This window comes from Oncorhynchus kisutch, linkage group LG3, assembly GCF_002021735.2.
Source record: "Oncorhynchus kisutch isolate 150728-3 linkage group LG3, Okis_V2, whole genome shotgun sequence".
NCBI classification, from domain to species: Eukaryota; Metazoa; Chordata; class Actinopteri; order Salmoniformes; family Salmonidae; genus Oncorhynchus; species Oncorhynchus kisutch.
Window position 1 is genome coordinate 39,925,135 of NC_034176.2, and position 18,854 is coordinate 39,943,988.

Sequence of the window (18,854 nt, forward strand, 5' to 3'; positions counted from 1 at the left end):
ACATTCATTACGTGCTGAGCAGACAGACAACCAGGACCCCGGAGCAGCTAGAAGTAGTGGCCACATTATTCTACCTCACCCCCTTCCACAGGGCTGGGTGGGGAGAGAAGTGGACTGGGGAGGCCTGGAGCCCTGTGGAAATGCTGTGGTGCATTTTCATTACACTCCGGCTTGCATCTTTCCGTACACGACGTAGCTCCTACTCGTTCACAGTCATTTAGCATCACCACATTGTTAGCATTGTGAAATGGTAGAGAGATGTTAGCGTTAGCCACGTAGTTGTCCTGTCCCTGTAGGCCAGGCGTGTGCGAGCCTGCTCATTACACACACTAATTAAACTCTCATTAACATCATTAATATTCACTGATCCAGGTCCCCCTGCGAACATCAAAACAGAGCCGCCCCATCTGCATAACACACGCGCACGCAAAACACAAACGCAACACAAATAATGATAAGGTGAGAGACTCACCGCATGGCTCTCAGTGCAATCTTGTACGCCAGTTCAGCGTCATGAGGTAGGAGAGAGGTGAAGAGATAGCGGGTGAAGGTATGCATGGGAACACTCTCTCTGTGGACAATCTCTCCCAGGCCACTGTATGGCCCACCTGGAGACACACAGAGGGAGGAAGAACATGTTAAACCCACAGACCAGTGCGAAGAGAGGGGGTAAAACAGTTTGGAACTAATTAAAAGAACATTGAAATATCAGATACATTTAATTATATTTTGGTCTGTGGTGCCGTATAAAAGGAGAATGTGTGAGTACAGCATACTTATAAGTGTGTGTGTATATGTACTATTGCGTGGCTAGACAGTGGCTATCATAGTTTCCTCCTCCCAGTCTCAGTCCAGAGGAGAAAAGGCCACGCAGCACAAAGCGGTCACCATGACGTGGTGAATGCCATATGGCCAGATGTGCAGACTATGCTTCCCTCCCCTCATCTCCACTGGGTTATTCTAGACTGAACGGCCCCTCCCCACCCCCCGACCACAAGCCCCATTACACCCCCCCAACCACAGACCACGAGCCCCATTACAGTCTCCAGCAGTCTTAGGCCTTAGAGCCTGGGACTCAATTACCAACCAGCCCAGAGGTGGGTGGTCATCCTGGGCAGAGGCAGGGGTTAGGGTGGGACTGGAAGTTTGAGGGCTGGGTCTACCATCTCTCCCACTCCCATAACCAAACCACAGCAGTCACATTCTGTCCCAGTACAAGATGTCAGTACAGTGTGTGTGTGTGTGTTTGTGTGTGTGGCTGCCGACACATCGCTAGTTTTACTGTGAGGCTTATTTTGGTCTGGCTTAAGGCGGTTCTAGTTATATTTACCCCACTGAATGAAAGATAATAAGATAATAAATATTGAGATGGAGGAGTGAAATGTGCTTCAGTATAGAGCCTCAATGCTTGGAGAGAGAGAAGGAGAGCGGGAAGGAGAGACCAAAAGCTCGCTCTCGTTTTACCTCACACAGCTACAGCTCAGCCATGGAAACACACACTCCACACATTCATAACAACCGTATGGAAGATTATTTGACACTTTATCCGATAACCAAAATAAAGGACACTGAGTGTGTGTGTGTGTGTCCTCACTCTCTAACAGGAAGACGGCTTGTTTGCGGAAGATCTTGACCAGCGTGTCATCCAGCTCCACTTCCTGCAGCTTGGCCAATAGCTGCTCTTCGTTGCGACACACCTTCTCCTGGGCATACAGCCCATCAGGCATGACCCTCTGCTGGCCTAAGCCAATCAGAGCAGTCTCTACAGCCAGCGCCCCGTATGATTCGCCCTCGCCTAGCAACCTCTGCACTGGCAACCGCTGCAGCTCCGCACGACTCACCACACTGGAACAATCTAAGCGAGAGAGAGAGAGAGAGAGAGAGACACAAAGGGTCAGTACCTAGTAGTCAGTTTTTCAGTGTTCTGAGGTTTGGAGCCTCCCTCCTAGTCCACAACACCGAGGGTCAGTCTGTCCCAAACAGCACCCTACAGACTGCACATTTGACCACGTCCCAGGTCAAAGTATTTGGGATGGGCCCAAGACCTCCAGCTAGTACTTTTCCATATCACCGGGCCAGCGTAGCGTGTGCCGTGACAATTTTTTTACTAGGAGAGGAAAGACAGAGGGATAAGAAAAGGGGAATGTGAGGGAAGGGTTGAGAGAGGGACCATCTGAGTGAGGAAAAAAAAGAAGAGTAGAATCAAAGATGGAGACAAAGAAGACTAGATTGATTATTATTTTTAGTACCTGAGAGGTCAAGGCAGGTGTTGGCCCCCTCCTCTGCCCCCCGTCCCGTCTCAGTGAGGGTGCTGAACAGGGTTCCGATGGGATCCAGGGGGTGACCCACCCAGCCTTCCATGTTGGTTATGGAGGTGATGGCTTTATGGAGCAGCTCTGTCACAGACAGGATGCAACACATGTCAACTACAGGGCACATACAGTGAGGGGAAAAAAGTATTTGATCCCCTGCTGATTTTGTACATTTGCCCACTGACAAAGAAATGATCAGTCTATAATTTTAATGGTAGGTTTATTTGAACAGTGAGAGACAGAATAACAACAACAAAATCCAGAAAAACGCATGTCAAAAATTTTATAAATTGATTTGCTGCCTATGACCCCAAGAACACCATCCCCACCGTCAAACATGGAGGTGTAAACATTATGCTTTGGGGGTGTTTTTCTGCTAAGGGGACAGGACAACTTCACCGCATCAAAGGGACGATGGACGGGGCCATGTACCGTCAAATCCTGGGTGAGAACCTGCTTCTCTCAGCCAGGGTATTGAAAATGGGTCGTGGATGGGTATTCCAGCATGACAATGACCCAAAACATACGGCCAAGGCAACAAAGGAGTGGCTCAAGAAGAAGCACATTAAGGTCCTGGAGTGGCCTAGCCAGTCTCCAGACCTTAATCCCATAGAAAATCTGTGGAGGGAGCTGAAGGTTTGAGTTGCCAAACGTCAGCCTCGAAACCTTAATGACTTGGAGAAGTTCTGCAAAGAGGAGTGGGACAAAATCCCTCCTGAGATGCGTGCAAACCTGGTGGCCAACTACATGAAACGTCTGACCTCTGATTGCCACCAAGTACTAAGTCATGTTTTGAAGAGGGGTCAAATACTTATTTCCCTCATTAAAATGCAAATAAATGTATAATTTTTTTTACATGCGTTTTTCTGGATTTTCTTTTTGTGATTCTGTCTCTCACTGTTCAAATAAACCTACCATTAAAATTATAGACTGAACATTTCTTTGTCAGTGGGCAAACGTACAAAATCAGCAGGGGATCAAATACTTTTTCCCCCTCACTGTAGTAACATAGTGTCAACCCTATTGACACTACTATTTTAGTATGTAACAGAGCTCTATATCTGCACTATGAGGCTTTATAAGAGTCCATTGAGGCTTTACAGCAGTCCTATGTCATCTAGTAAGTGCAGGCTGACCTTTCTTATGTCGGCGGAAGTGCTCCAGTTGTCTCTGCTGCTGCCGTCGTAGTGTGTTTACCACGGCAATGGCCAATCGAAGTGCTTCGCGGGGGTAACCATGGGAACGCAGGGCGTCCACCCGAGCACAAGCCGTCGGGACGTGTTCTGAGAGACACAGAGAGATGAACTAATGTTGTCTTTATCCCTTTCTATAAGGCTTTTGGCAAAATGTGACCACTTGACATAAGACGACACACAGTCCTCCGTTTCCCCTTTACATACACCAAGCATCACGATACACACAAAAAATAAACACACTCACAGTTCTCGGTTTCCCCTATACACACACACACACACACACACACACACACACCCCAATCACCACGATACACACTAAAGATAAACACACTCTCAAACACACACACACTCACCGTGCCACATGGGCCATCCACGTGTGTCGAAGAGCGAGCCGTCCTGGTTGTCGTGGTAACAGTAGTTGGCATAGAGGTCGCTGGCAATGATGTGCTGCAGGTGACGATCCTGCCAGTGGAGGTCACACGCCTCGATTGCCCGTGTGAACACCGTCCTGTGGGGACGCGACTCTGACAGGATGGAGAGGGAGAGAGACTCGCATTAGACAGAGAAGAGAGAAGGGAGGAGGGTAGGGGGATGAAGTGGGAGAGGGTACTGGAGGGAGGGAGAGTTCAAACGTTAGCTGCAGGCTAACAAAAGAGAGCGATGGAGCGTGGGAGAACGAGAAGACAAGAAAGACAGATATACACAGAGAGAAAGAAAGATGGAGGGTTGATGTGGAGAAAGAAAGAGTCCCGTCTCTCACCTTGGTTGCCATGGGCACCCTGAGGCAGGGAGTGGGTGAGGTTGGGCAGATCGTTGCCATGGTTACCATCCTCCCAGGGGCACACGTCCACGCTGTTCCACCTCCTCAGCTCTCTGAGCCACGAGCACTTCTGCTCCGTCTTACAGTGGGGGTTCAACACGATACACATCCACAGGGCACCTGCACACACAAACCACACGTGCACACGCACACACACACAGGTTAGGTCTTATCCTACCCAAGGTCATGTTTGACTTCAGGCTAAAATCAGGAGAGTAGTCTGAAGGTGGTAAACCCACAGAACCAAACTAAACTGCAGGTAAAACAGATCTCGTCAATATTTTGTTTTGGACCCACATTCTTTGGTCTATTGTCGTGTTGTTATTTAGAGATGGGATTTAAAGTTTATCCAACTTTTCAAAGAAATCCAAAGTTTAGATATTCCGTAACCCCCCCCCCCCCCCCCCCCCCCGCAAAAACGTAAGGGAGTTGCATACTTTGCAGTTGTAGATATAGTCTTGCGCTGACGCACAAACTTTCCTTGTCGACAAACTCTTTGAAAAGCTGGAACTGTATTTGTCCTTCACGCACTGTCACAGACACACACTGCATGCATCAATACCAGGTAAACAGAAACAAACTAAAAGACTAAAAGTGAAGAAGTCTCCATGGATATCATAACAAATTCAGGAAGATGTAGGACGAGTGTCACAAAGACAATCCAAAAACACATCAGCTAACGCGCGCACACACACACACACACAGCTATTACAACTATGATGTGGCCATAAAGGGGGGTGAAAATGTTCAGAAAGGCAGAGAGAGAGAGAGCAACAAGGACAGATGGTCAGAAAAAAAGAAAAAGGGGTGGTTCGCCAACAGAGATGAAGTAGAGGAGAAATGAAGGAAGGATGGCTGTGTCTGGATGAGAGGAGAGAAGTAGCGGCCCTGAGGAGGACTAAAAGACAAAAGTGGAAAGCAGCCGAGGCGAGAAGCAGCATTTGCCACATATCAAGCAGTCAGAAAAGGATTCCGAGAGTCTGGACGTCAACGCATTGTTACACTTCTAAAAATACAAATAAAAGCAGACAACTGTCTGTCTGGGAAATAATAAATGTGAGAATACAGAAATGAAAATAGGAGGTTGACATCCAGAGACGTTTTTGTCCCCATTTGCACATTATGTTAGTTGTTCTCTCCTGCTAAAGGCTGCATAACCCAAAAACCTCAATCAGTGTGTGTGTGTGTGTGTGTGTGTATACAAGTAATCTGTACTGAAGGCCACAGTGGACATGTGAGTGCTTCCTATCTTAAAGTCGATAAATAAATAATTAAGCAGAGATAAAGGGAGTATGGTATGGTGATTGCATGTGTAGAAGATGGCAGCAGAGTTGAATGATAAATACAACAGTATGTAAGGTTGCCATTTGTGTTGTCTGTATCAGTAAATATGTACAGTACATAAAGAAGCCTACTGTATGTGTGTGAGCATGCATTTTTGTATATATATATATATATATGCTCACCTAGTTCGTCCCAGAGCTGTCTGTACTTGTCGTTCATGGTGGTGCCCTGCTGTCTCCACAGTGCCAGGCGAGGGTCGGCCATAAACTGTTCTGTGATCAGTGTTAACATCCGTGCTCCGTTGGAGTCACGCATACGCAGCATCTCCCTCACCTATGGGACAGGGAGGAAAGCATCAGTGTGTGTGTGTGTGTGTGTGTGTGTAGAGCTTAATGCAGGCAGATGTTAAAACTTGGGGCGGAGGTTCTAGGCTAAATACTTCACATTAGGGCTAGGCTACATATTTCACATTAGCGCTAGGCTACATATTTCACTATAGCGCTAGGCTACATATTTCACATTAGCGCTAGGCTACATATTTCACATTAGCGCTAGGCTACATATTTCACATTAGCGCTAGGCTACATATTTCACATTAGCGCTAGGCTACATATTTCACATTAGCGCTAGGCTACATATTTCACATTAGCACTAGGCTACATATTTCACATTAGCACTAGGCTACATATTTCACATTAGCGCTAGGCTAAATATTTCACATTAGCGCTAGGCTAAATATTTCACATTAGCGCTAGGCTACATATTTCACATTAGCGCTAGGCTACATATTTCACTTTAGTGCTAGGCTAAATATTTCACTTTAGCGCTAGGCTAAAGGCTAAATATTTCACATTAGCGCTAGGCTTTAGGTTGTGTCCCTAACGGCACACTTTTCCCTATGTAGTGCACTACTTCTGACGAAAGTCCATACCCTATTCTATAAGAACTACTTTTGACCAGTCTCCAGGTGGGCCATTATCAAATAGTGCACAACATAGGTGACAGGGTGTCATTTGGGACACAAAGTATATATTTTAAATTAGGCTAAATCTACACTAGAAGAGCATATGATATTGCTGAGGTTGGCACACCAGCCAGACTAACACTCATCTGGTGTAGAGACAGGTATACATCAAGGGCTAAAAGCAACATCAAACCTCAACAATTGTACTGTTTAATGTATGTGCCAACTGCCATGCTAATGGCTCTTTAGACTAACAGAGCCACTAACAGTGGCTTTGAACTGAACAGAAACAACTTGGCTGTGGAAATACACTGGGTGAAATGCAATGTTGATGTTAATGCGTTTATTATATGAAAGGAGATATAATGCAACGTTTCAGCCTCTTCCACTGGTAATAATAGTCATTGCAAAGTTTTACACAGAGAAGCGGTGAGTGTCTAGAGGAGGGGAGTGTGTGTGTGTCTGATGCTCAGGTGTGTGTCTGATGGGCATGTGTGTGTGGTGTGTTACCTTGCTAAACAGGAGGTTTAGTTGTTTCCCAGAGCCATGGTATCCTCCCTGTGACAGGAAGAGTTTCACCTGCTCCTGGACCTGCTCCTCATCCAAGTGCCAACAGTTCTCATCATCCACACTGGCCCCTGCAGTGGGGTCCGGGGCCCCTACACACACAGAGACAGAGAGAGAGGTTTAGCTACCCACACATTTCTCATTATCCACACGGGCCCCTGGGATCCGAGGCCCCTACACATGCAGGCACACAAACACACAATGAGAAATCCTACATTTGATTTGTTTAATAAAGAACTCTAACCTAATTTAAGGTAACTTGTGGAGCTGTAGAAACCTTTCACCCTTTAACCTAACCATATCTCTAAGGTAAATAAAGGCCAGGTCTTTAGTGTTGTCTAGAGGTGGACAGAGCTTTAGTTTACAGGCAGGATCAGACTAATGAGCAGCATTGATCTGCCCAGCCTTTACCTTTAGCCCCGAGTCAATGTCCTCAGTGGGGCCTACACACTCACCGTGGACCTGGTTGATCTCAGAGTTGGTTGACAGGATCTCATCTGCCAGTTTCTGTGCGGTGGGCAACACCTCTGTATGATGCACTGATATCAGGTACTGGACAAACTTCTGCAGCTGATCTCTGCTCATCTGGAACAGCGTCTCTGAGATGGGCAGGTGCAGTTTGACCTGCTCGGGCTTCCGTACGCGGTACAGGGCCAGCGCTACCACGTGGGCGCAGTAGAATATGTCCTTGTTGCCGCAGCTACAGGTCACCGCGGTGATCTTACAGCGGTCGAAGCTGACGCTCACGCTGCAGACCATCTCAGGCTGAGAGGACGTGGCCGTGTCTGTTACCGTACCACTCAGATGGAACCCTGGGAAGGAGGAAGAGAGAAGAAGAAAAAACAATGTGTTTCAACAAGCCTTTATTGTGCATCCACTATAAAAAAAAAAAAAGAGGAGAGGTGAAAGAAAGGGGGGTGAGCGATAGGATATAAAAGAGGAGGATTCAAGCCCATTATGATTGGGACGTCATGCAGGACTTAGGACACACAAGCCCAAACCTGTCTAAAACAACACAAAAACATCAGGGAGATGTTAACTAAATCAAGCAATTGACATTTTATTGAATTAAAAATGACAAAGCCATGTCCTCTCAATAAAAGGCATGTCATGGGTAAGGATCACGTAAACCTTCCTAAACCTTATGAAAAGGGGTGCAAAGATATTCAATATTCTCCGAACATAAAAGCATGGCCACATTGAGTACAGATAGACGTCCTGTGGAAGGTTGGGTCAACAACGATAGCAGCACAGATAGAGAGAGTGAGAGATGCAAAGTATGTGTGTGTATCAATAATGGAGCCCGCTCATTTGAATAGTGTTTGATCTCCTCCTGAGCGCTGCGTTTCCAGAGGCGGAGGAGTGTGGGGGGGGGGGTCATTATTCCGCTATGAATATGCATGAGGAGGGCAGGGCTGCTAGCGCTGGTATTAAAACACACACTGATGAGCATATGAAAGAGACGCGGCCAGCGTGAGATCATGCATTTATTAATATTGGGGAGGGGCCAGGGGGACAAGAGTGGTATGATTTAATTTATGTGCTTCATAGAGAGCGCGAGTGAGATAAAAACATATTGGGGCCAAGTGGAGACATACATGCATAAATACGCTTATCAAAAGGGATGTGGCTTGCTGTGATATCAGCAGTGTAATAACAGGGATATCAAAGCTGCTGCCGATACTCGACATGGGGCCGTGCATTACCAGAGGGAGGCTTGAATACGGCATCCCATACAAGATGAGACCGCAACGAAAGTGGTCGCAACCCGAAGCCTACACCCATGCTAAAATAAACCCTTTATGAAGAATGAACGGCAAAAATGGGGGAGCAGGTAGAGGTAGACATCTAACAACCCTGCTGATCCTCAACACTGGGGCCCCACAAGGGTGTGTTCTGAGCCCTCTCCTGTACTCTCTGTTCACCCATGACTGCGTGGCCATGCACGCCTCCAACTCAATCATCAAGTTTGCAGACGACACTACAGTGGTAGGCTTGATTACCAACAACGACGAGACGGCCTACAGGGAGGAGGTGAGGGCCCTCGGAGTGTAGGGTCAGGAAAATAACCTCACACTCAACGTCAACAAAACAAAGAAGATGATCGTGGACTTCAGGAAACAGCAGAGGGAGCACCTCCCTATCCACATCGATGGGACAGTAGTGGAGAGGGTAGTAAGTTTTATGTTCCTCGGCGTACACATCACAGACAAACTGAATTGGTCAGCGTGGTGAAGAAGGCGCGGCAGCGCCTCTTCAACCTCAGGAGGCGGAAGAAATTAAGCTTGTCACCAAAAGCACTCAAACTTCTACAGATGCACAATCGAGAGCATCCTGTCGGCTGTATCACCGCCTGGTACGGCAACTGCTCCGCCCACAACCGTAAGGCTCTCCAGAGGGTAGTGAGGTCTGCACAACGCATCACCGGGGGGTAAACTACCTGCCCCCAGGACACCTACACCACCCGATGTCACAGGAAGGCCATAAAGATCATCAAGGACAACAACCACCCGAGCCACTGCCCGTTCACCCCACTATCATCCAGAAGGCGAGGTCAGTACAGGCGCATCAAAGCTGGGACCGAGAGACTGAAAAACAGCTTCTATCTCAAGGCCATCAGACTGTTAAACAGCCACCACTAACATTGAGTGGCTGTTGCCAACATACTGACTCAACTCCAGCCACTTTAATAATGTAAAAATGTATGAAAAATGATTCACTAGCCACTTTAAACAATGACACTTCATATAATGTTTACATACCCTACATTACACATTTCATATGTATATACTGTACTCGATACCATCTACTGCATCTTGCCTATGCCGTTCTGTACCATCATTCATTCATATATATTTATGTACATATTCTTAATTCCTTTACACTTGTGTGTATAAGGTGTTGTGAAATTGTTAGGTTAGATTACTCGTTGGTTATTACTGCATTGTCGGAACTAGAAGCACAAGCATTTCGCTACACTCACATTAACATCTGCTAACCATGTGTATGTGACAAATAAATTTGGATTTGATTTGAACCGGTGAGACTCCATGCTGTTTGTTTGATCCCCACGGCCTTTGGATGGAAGGATTCGGGCCTAAGCCGCGTCTCAGAGCAATAATGCTACTCTTAAAAACAGTGTGTGTGCGTGCGCGCGTCTCAGAGACCGGTTCAGCGTGTGCTCTCCAACCTTTCACAAGCAAGTCCCAGTCCAAAGAGCGGAATAACAAGGACATCAGAAACATGTGCGGTTCATAAAGAGAACTCGGGCAGCTCTGATACACGCCTGTAGAAAAACTAACACCAACCTATCACTTATTGTTTTAGCAGAACAGAAACATACACCATACAATGACGAATAGTGATAAAAGGAATCAAATGGAAACGTCATTTTGATAAAAACCTATGGCAAACTCTTAAAAGCAGAGTCCAGATAGATTCCATAACACAATAAACACCAAAGCCGATCACATTTTAAGACTGCTGCCATGGCTCTTTATTGGGTGCTCCCTCCCTCTCTTACACACATACAAAACATGAAAACGCACAAAACACACACACACACACACACACACACACACACACACACACCTTTCTCTCCCTCTTCTTCCCCCGACTGCTGGTTGGTATGAGGCCTTCAGTATCTCATGTGCTAGCTATTAGACTGTGTGTTCCCGTCACCTGCAGCTGCAGAGTGCAGCTTAGGGCTGTTGCTGTGTGTTGGAAAGGCCAGGGCGGACTTTCAAAGGAACCGTGGCGGACATTTTTAGAACAAGGCCTCTGTGAGGTTGCCCTAGAAACCCCTCATGACCGGTCTGGTGAAATCACACTTGGCTTCAAGCACACCCTGAGTGTGTGTGAGTGTGAGAGAGCGAGTGAGTGAAGAGTGAAAGCGGGAGGAGTGTATGCAAGCAGTAGAGAGTGAGTGTATGTGTAAACCCACAGGGCCTCCGGACCACCCATACACTTGGGGCCCCACATCAAAGCACTAGCCTAGATACTCTCACTCTCTCTCTCTCTCTCTCTCTCTCTCTCTCTCTGGATTTTGAAACCATATGAGTGGTGATAAGCCAGCAAGCTCTCTCGACCAGCTACAAGCCCTCCTTCCTCTCATTCAACGACATGGGGCCCCCAAAATACCAAAACCCTGATCTTATTTCAGGGAGAAGGAGAGGCCAAAGCCCCTCCAGAATTAACCCACTCCGACCCACAGGAGGAAGAATGTAGGCTTTATATAGGATTTGAGCATTCCCACATTAAAAGACCTAGTTGAGGCTGAGAGGCTGCTTGCCTAAGCACAAAAGCTCTCAGTTTGCAACCACTGGGGTAAATTAGACTGAGCATCATACATATATTTCCAAGTCAATGCAGACAATTCAGCCACAGCGGCGGGTGGTTCATGAAATGTATTTGCTGAATTGGTTTATGAGTAACTGTCACTTAGATATAATATGACACAGTCCTGTGTGTGTGGGGGGGGGAGAAGAGAAGTAAGGCTCATTCGCCACTTTAGCTTTGAGATGTAATCAAATTACCCCAAAGCAGAACAACGCAACAGAAGGGGATCCTATGGTAGCCAGAGGGATCCTATGGTAGCCAGAGGGATCCTATGGTACCTAAAGAGCATGTTGCTAGTCTGGAATTTCATCGGCCTGAAAAGAAGATCTACTGTAGAACCAGAGTTGGGATGCATATCCGTATGGGTCCTGGTCAAAGGTAGTGCACTATATAGGGAACAAGGTGGCATTTGGGATGGACACTTGGAGTTCTGGGTGGAACTAGGAACCCTTCGAAAAGTGAGTGATGTCATCCATCTGAAATGACCTCAAATGGCTTAGTTTATACAAGAAGAAAATAAAGAATCAGAGGTTTCAGGGTGTACACCTCACATGTGTGCAGTCTTACTGGGAGAGGGGGGGGGGGGGGGGGGCATAAGAGGGGCTTATGTGTATTCCCATGTGTGTGTTAGAGAGAGGAGAGTGTGTGTGGTCCTATAAGGAAGACCCTGTACAGAGATCATAAACACAGATCAATGCATTAAGCAAGGGACGCTGCTTTAGGGGTGTTAAACTGTGTGCGCTCTAGGTTAGGGATAGGCTGGAATAACACAGCTGAGCACCAAGGGCGGCCCTGTTTGTGCCATGACCCCTCTAACAAAGCAAAGGACTTGTACTCCACAGGTGCTGACAAACACACAGACACACACAGCTAAGTGTATAAAATTATATATATATATATATATATATATATAAACCTTCAAACATTCTGTGAATTTCAATTCCATTACTTGGACATGCAAATGTTACTGCAAATCTGCATATTAATCATCGGGATGGAGTGTGTGTGTGTGTTCACGTCTGTGTATGATTGGAGGTGTCATCCTACGGCTGCTGAAATGACAGTCTACTCTGGTCTCGTCGGGTGAAGCCGCCACTTAGTTGTCACACGATCCGTCAGGAATCATTTCCAAACTATCCCTTACAAAATGGAGTCTAATTTGATTGAATTGGACTTTCAGGCCCAGACAGTTTACTGGTCTGTTGAGTGATTCTGTAGCTTGGCAAGAGGATGGCTGTCTTGACTATCCGTGGGACATTCAACTGAACTATCTGGACAGCAGGGCTTTGGCTAGCCTATGTATGAAACCACATGCCTCAAACTAGGCTTTGGTCTATACATCCCCCAACCATGTGTGGAGTTCATTAAATGGGAGAGAAATTATATATGCATGGAAATGAGCATGCGTAATTACCAAGAGAAGTCCCTCAACGGTCTCTTGGCTGAAGATGAATGTAACGGGTTGGTGTGAGTGTGTGTGAAGATTAATGTACTAGGGATCCATTGAAAAGCCAATGTCAGCTCTTTAAGGCAGAGTGTGTTTGTAAGGACAACCCTCTACATTAGGAAGGGGATTACAGACAGTGGCAGAGGGCAAATGAGGCTAGACCTACATTAAAAAAGCCACGATGGCCATAAAGTCATGAGAATGGTACAAATCCACGCTGAAAAAAAGCACACTTTAAAAACATTCCACTTGGAAAGTCACCCAAGACACTCCTGACTCCTAAAGTATATCTCCTACTCCCACAAACACACCCGTCCTCTTTCCTTCTTCCTCTCTCGAATGTGACTCCTCCCTCCCTCAGTGATGCCTAGCCCTAAAGCGTACTACAAGCTCTACACAGACGCAAGATTTGTTGTAATACAAGTATTTTTTTTCATTATAAAACGGAATATTTCACATAGGAAGCTGGAAAGGCTAGCTAGCTTAATATATTTTTTTGCCAGGCTAAAGCCAGCTAGCCAGGCTGCCAGCTAGCAAGGGAAGGCAACTCTTTGCTTTCACAAAATTAAAATTAAATGTAAACGTTGCTATGGGAGTGGGACTGGCGAGGATATCGTGTTACCGAATGGTGTTCACGACACACACTAAAAATCCCACAGCCCACGGATGTAGATCAACGGAGTGACGATTGTAAGTGACCTTAAACTGACCTGCTGTGTGTGTGCTGACGTCACACACCAGACACACACACCCAGAGGGGAAGCTGCATTCCAGCACTGCGCACGCACACACACAAACGCAGAACAAAAACACACACATGGGTGGGAAGAATTGGGAGCGCTCAGCTGTAGCGAGGGAGAGAAAGGTTTCGCCGTCTGGGTTCCTCTGAGCGCAGCACTTCGCCTTTCTGCTTCAGCCAGCTGCCGTTAGCGTAACGCAGCCCTACCGGCTCGGACTTAACCCCTTCCTTCCTGGAGTCACTTGGGTCGTTTACCATCAACTATTGACATCCAGATTTACTAAAACCTCAGCCCCCACCCTAACCACACACATACACAGCCCAAATGAACACACACACGCTGCCCACAGTCCAAGATAACGATGACTAAAAGCCTACACACCCATACATGCCAATTTAACAACTAGCAATCCTGAATGTATGGGTGAGAGAAGTAGTGGGGATGCTGTGGAACAAACACACACACACCTCCCTGGTCCCATCACACAGAGAGAAAAATTAAACACCTAGGAAAACGACAGCTTGGAAGAGCTAACCCCCATACACCAATATTTCATTGTTTGGCATTTTGCATTCACAGTGTACTGCCTACTATCCTGAGAGCCCAGATCAATAAGCATAGCTCTCGCACTTCTACACTACTCAAATCTTTTTTGCAACAGTGTCATTTAGGATATAGTCCACATTTACTATCCATTCGTGAATGGCCTGGTTTCAAGTAGTAGCCCATAGACAGGTAGCCCATAGGCAGGTAGCCGTTGAGGGGCATGTAGCCCGTAGGCAGGTAGCCTAGCGGTTAGAGCGTTGGGCCAGTAACTGAAAGGTCGCTAGCTCGAATCCTTGAGCCGACAAGGTGAAAAATCTGTCGATGTGCCTTTGAGCAAGGCACTTAAAGGGATAGTTCACTCAAATTACAAAATGACATTGTTTCGTTACCCTAGAAGCAGTATATGGCCAAAGTATGACAGCAATCCATGCCTTGGTGTAGTTTCCCTAGCACGGTTTCCACATGATAACGTTTTAGCATTCATGGCACAAATCCCATCAAGTCATATATATTAGATTTGTTCAAAACATCTATAAGTGACTTTTGTTCAGCTTTACAATCCATTTTAGATACTTTCAGATTTCAGATATGAAATGCTAATAAATCGGTCAAATGACTTGAATGAGATTTGTGCCACAAATGTTAAAACATTACCATGTGGAAACAGTGCCAGGGAAACTAAACCAAAGCAAGGATTGCGGTCATAGCTTGTCCATAAACTGATTACAGGGAAACCAATGTGTCATTTTGTAATTTGGGTGAACTATCCCTTTAACCCTAATTGATAATGGCTGTTTCACACGTGTATAATACACACTTGTACATGTGTGAATCAGGACAACATATTTACACCCACCAAACTATTATATTATTATTATTAAATTCCTCATTGAATGGACAAAGGCTGCAGAGAGTGAACGGAACCACAACAGCTTACAGACGAATTCATTAGCAATTAGATTAGCTAACGTGTCCTAATAGTTCCTCACTGCCGCAGGCCCTGATTAGCTCCCATATGAAATCGCAAAAGCATGTTACTGCACATATGGTACTAGACACATATCACTACGCCGTCTTACCTTTGCACTTAGGCTACTTCACATAGACATACACTGGGCCTTGTCTATCAATTGGCACCAAATTCCATATAAAGTGCACTACTTTCGACCAACACCACTATATAGGGAATATGTTGGGGATAGGGTGTTATTTGAGCTTGACTTTGTCCTTCCTGAAGCTGCCTTTGTCTATGTAGGACAGAGTGAGCCCGGGTCATGCTGCCCAGCACGATTGGAGGGGTAATACATTAGACATGCCATTTTTTTTACCCCAAAACAGAGACGAGACGTGTCATTCTTCACACTAACCACAGTGGACAAAGCCAGGAACGAGAGGGGAGGAATGGAGGGCTCTCACGTTTAATATCACTTGACACACGTCATCTAGCATCTCTCAGCCCTCCGCTGAGTCTGTGTCAAAGCCTCAGCCGTCACACACAAATATCAAAACAAAGAAAGGGGAAAAAGTCAAACATCTCACCAGCCCAGTGCTGCTATCGACAGATACTGAGGAGGAGAGAGGGAATAGAGAGATGAAGAGGATGAGAGAGCGAGAGAGGAGATAATACTGATCTTAAGAGGTGGTCGATTCTCCTGCCTGTAGGCAATTCCTGTAAATATTGACGTTGAGGTTAAGGATATTCCCTAAATGGATAGGCTATAAAATGCATAGCTAACATTGTCTTTCAACGCTGTAAGCATCTGACATTATATGCAGGGGCACTTTTCTTTCCTCAAACAAACACACACACACACACATGGAGAAGGCAAAGAGTGGGCCTACTGAACGCGTCAACAACTTGCCTAAGAGCGGTTACTAGAATAGGGAACCGAGCACTCTGAATGGGCCTGCAGCCACTTTTGGTTTCGGTCTCTCCAGCTAAAAAACGCAGACAGCTGATATTATCAAAACCCTTTCAGAATCCTATTTCCCTGAAATGGCTCTCATTACTTGTAAATAGCTACCCTTTACTGACGGATGATTGAGAAGAATTGCCCGCTACTAGACAGAAAGGAATATCCCCCCACAGCTCTTTGTTGACATGCGAGGTGCCATGACAACGCTGTCTGTTGTGTGTGTGTGTGTTCAGCATGGCGAGCAGACCTATGTAACTGTGTGTAAGTGACCCCCACACACAGTGAGTGGTATCTGACATCACCAGGTAGGCAGACACAACACATGCTTCACGGTATGGATGGTGTTAGACGGGTGATGAGCTGTGCCTGGTTTTCTCCAAACATAAGCGCTTTGCATTCCGGCCAAAAGAGTTCCATTTGTGTCTCATCAGACCACAAAATCTTTTGCCTTATGCTCTCAAGAGTCTTTCACATGCCTTTTGGAAACTCCAGGCGTGCTGTCATGTGCCTTTTTCTCAGGAGTTGCTTCCGTCTGGCCACTCTACCATAAAGCTCAGATTGGTGAAGCGCTGTCGAGACTGTTGTCCTCCTGGACGGTTCTTCCATCTCAGCCATGGAACTCTTGTCGTTTTGTCAAATTGGTCATTGAGTTCATGGTCACCTCCCTGACCAAAGTCCTTCTTACCCAGTTGCTCAGTTGGATCTGATGGCCAGCTCTAGGCAAAGTCTGGGTAGTTCCATATTTTATTTATGGAGACCACTGTTTTACCCTTCCCCAGATATATGACTCATCACAGTTATATCTCAGAGATCTACAGACAGTTCCTTGGACTTCATGGTATAGCTTCAACACAGAGTTGGAATAGCCTTCATTTCTCAGAACAAGAATAGACTGACGAGTTTCAGAAGAAAGTTGCGTGTTTCCAGCTACAATAGTAATTTACAACAATGTCTACACTGTATTTCTGATCAATCTGATGTTATTTTAAAATTGACATAAAATGTGCCTTTCTTTCAAAAACAAGGACATTTCTAAGTGACTCAAAACTTTTGAATGGTAGTGTGTGTGTACACCAAAGGTCGACCGATTAATCGGAATGGCCGATTAATTAGGGCCGATTTCAAGTTTCCGTAACAATCCGTAATCGGCATTTTTGGACGTCGATTATGGCCGATTACATTGCACTCCACGAGGAGACTGTGTGGCAGGCTGACTACCTGTTACACAAGTGCAGCAAGGAGCCAAGGTAAGTTGCTAGCTAGCATTAAACTTAGAAAAAAAACAATAAATCTTAACATAATCACTAGTTAACTACACATGGTTGATGATATTACTAGTTTATCTAGCTTGTCCTGTGTTGCATATAATCGATGCAGTGCCTGTTAATTTATCATCAAATCACAGCCTACTTCACCAAACGGGTGATGATTTAACAAGCGCATTCGCGAAAAAAAGCACTGTCGTTGCACCAATGTGTACCTAACCATAAATATCAATGCCTTTCTTTAAAATCAATACACAAGTATATATTTTTTAACCTGCATATTTAGTTATATTGTCTGCTATGAATTTATTTTAACTATGGAAATTGTGTCACTTCTCTTGCGTTCTGTGCAAGCAGAGCAGGGTATATGCAGCAGTTTGGGCCGCCTGGCTCGTTGCGAACTGTGTGAAGACCATTTCTTCCTAACACATACCATAATTAATTTGCCAGAATTGTACATAATTATGACATAACATTGACGGTTGTGCAATGTAACAGGAATATTTAGACTTAGGGATGCCACCCGTTAGATAAAATACGAACGGTTCCGTATTTCACTGAAAGAATAAACATTTTGTTTTCGAAATGATAGTTTCCGGATTTGACCATATTAATGACATAAGGCTCATATTTCTGTGTGTTATTATATTATAATTAAGTCTATGATTGGATATTTTATAGAGCAGTCTGACTGAGCATGGTAGGCAGCAGCAGGCTCGTAAGCATTCATTCGAACAGCACTTTCCTGCATTTGCCAGCAGCTCTTCGCTGTGCTTCAAGTATTGCACTGTTTATGACTTCAAGCCTATCAACTCCCAAGATTAGGCTGGCAATACAATAGTGGCTATAAGAACTTCCAATAGTCAGAGGTATATGAAATACAAATGATGTAGAGAGAAATAGTCCTATAATAACTACAATCTAAAACTTCTTACCTGGGAATATTGAAGACTCATGTTAAAAGGAACCAGCTTTCATATGTTCTCATGTTCTGAGCAAGGAACTTAAACGTTAGCTTTTTTACATGGCAAATATTACACTTGTACTTTCTCCAACACTAAATTGATTTTATTGATGTATTATACAGTGGGGCAAAAAAGTGTTTAGTCAGCCACCAATTGTGCAAGTTCTCCCACTTAATTTTCATCATAGGTACACTTCAACTATGACAGACAAAATTAGAAAAAAAATCCAGAAAATCACATTGTAGGACTTTTAATGAATTTATTTGCAAATTATGGTGTCAGCTCGGGGGATTCAATCTTGCAACCTTACGGTTAACTAGTCCAACGCAATAAAGACCTGCCTCTCTCTCATTGCACTCCACAAGGAGACTGCCTGTTACGCAAATGCAGTAAGCCAAGGTAAGTTGCTAGCTAGCATTAAAATTATCTTATAAAAAACAATCAATCATAATCACTAGTTAACTACCCATGGTGGATGATATTACTAGATATTA

At 45.3% G+C, this 18,854-nt stretch overlaps 1 protein-coding gene across 1 annotated transcript in view; it reads right to left on the minus strand.

Moving 5' to 3' along the window:
* LOC109882706 (zinc finger SWIM domain-containing protein 6) overlaps positions 1-18,854 on the minus strand; it is a 46,747-nt gene that overhangs the window by 8,530 nt on the left and 19,363 nt on the right. The window contains exons 2-10 of the mRNA XM_020474798.2: positions 7,599-7,955; positions 7,087-7,235; positions 5,795-5,945; positions 4,269-4,448; positions 3,862-4,032; positions 3,449-3,595; positions 2,250-2,396; positions 1,595-1,855; positions 473-608 (exon numbers count right to left, since the gene is read on the minus strand). Coding sequence (XP_020330387.1) covers positions 473-608; positions 1,595-1,855; positions 2,250-2,396; positions 3,449-3,595; positions 3,862-4,032; positions 4,269-4,448; positions 5,795-5,945; positions 7,087-7,235; positions 7,599-7,955 — 1,699 coding nt within the window. The remainder of the gene's footprint in view (positions 1-472; positions 609-1,594; positions 1,856-2,249; positions 2,397-3,448; positions 3,596-3,861; positions 4,033-4,268; positions 4,449-5,794; positions 5,946-7,086; positions 7,236-7,598; positions 7,956-18,854) is intronic.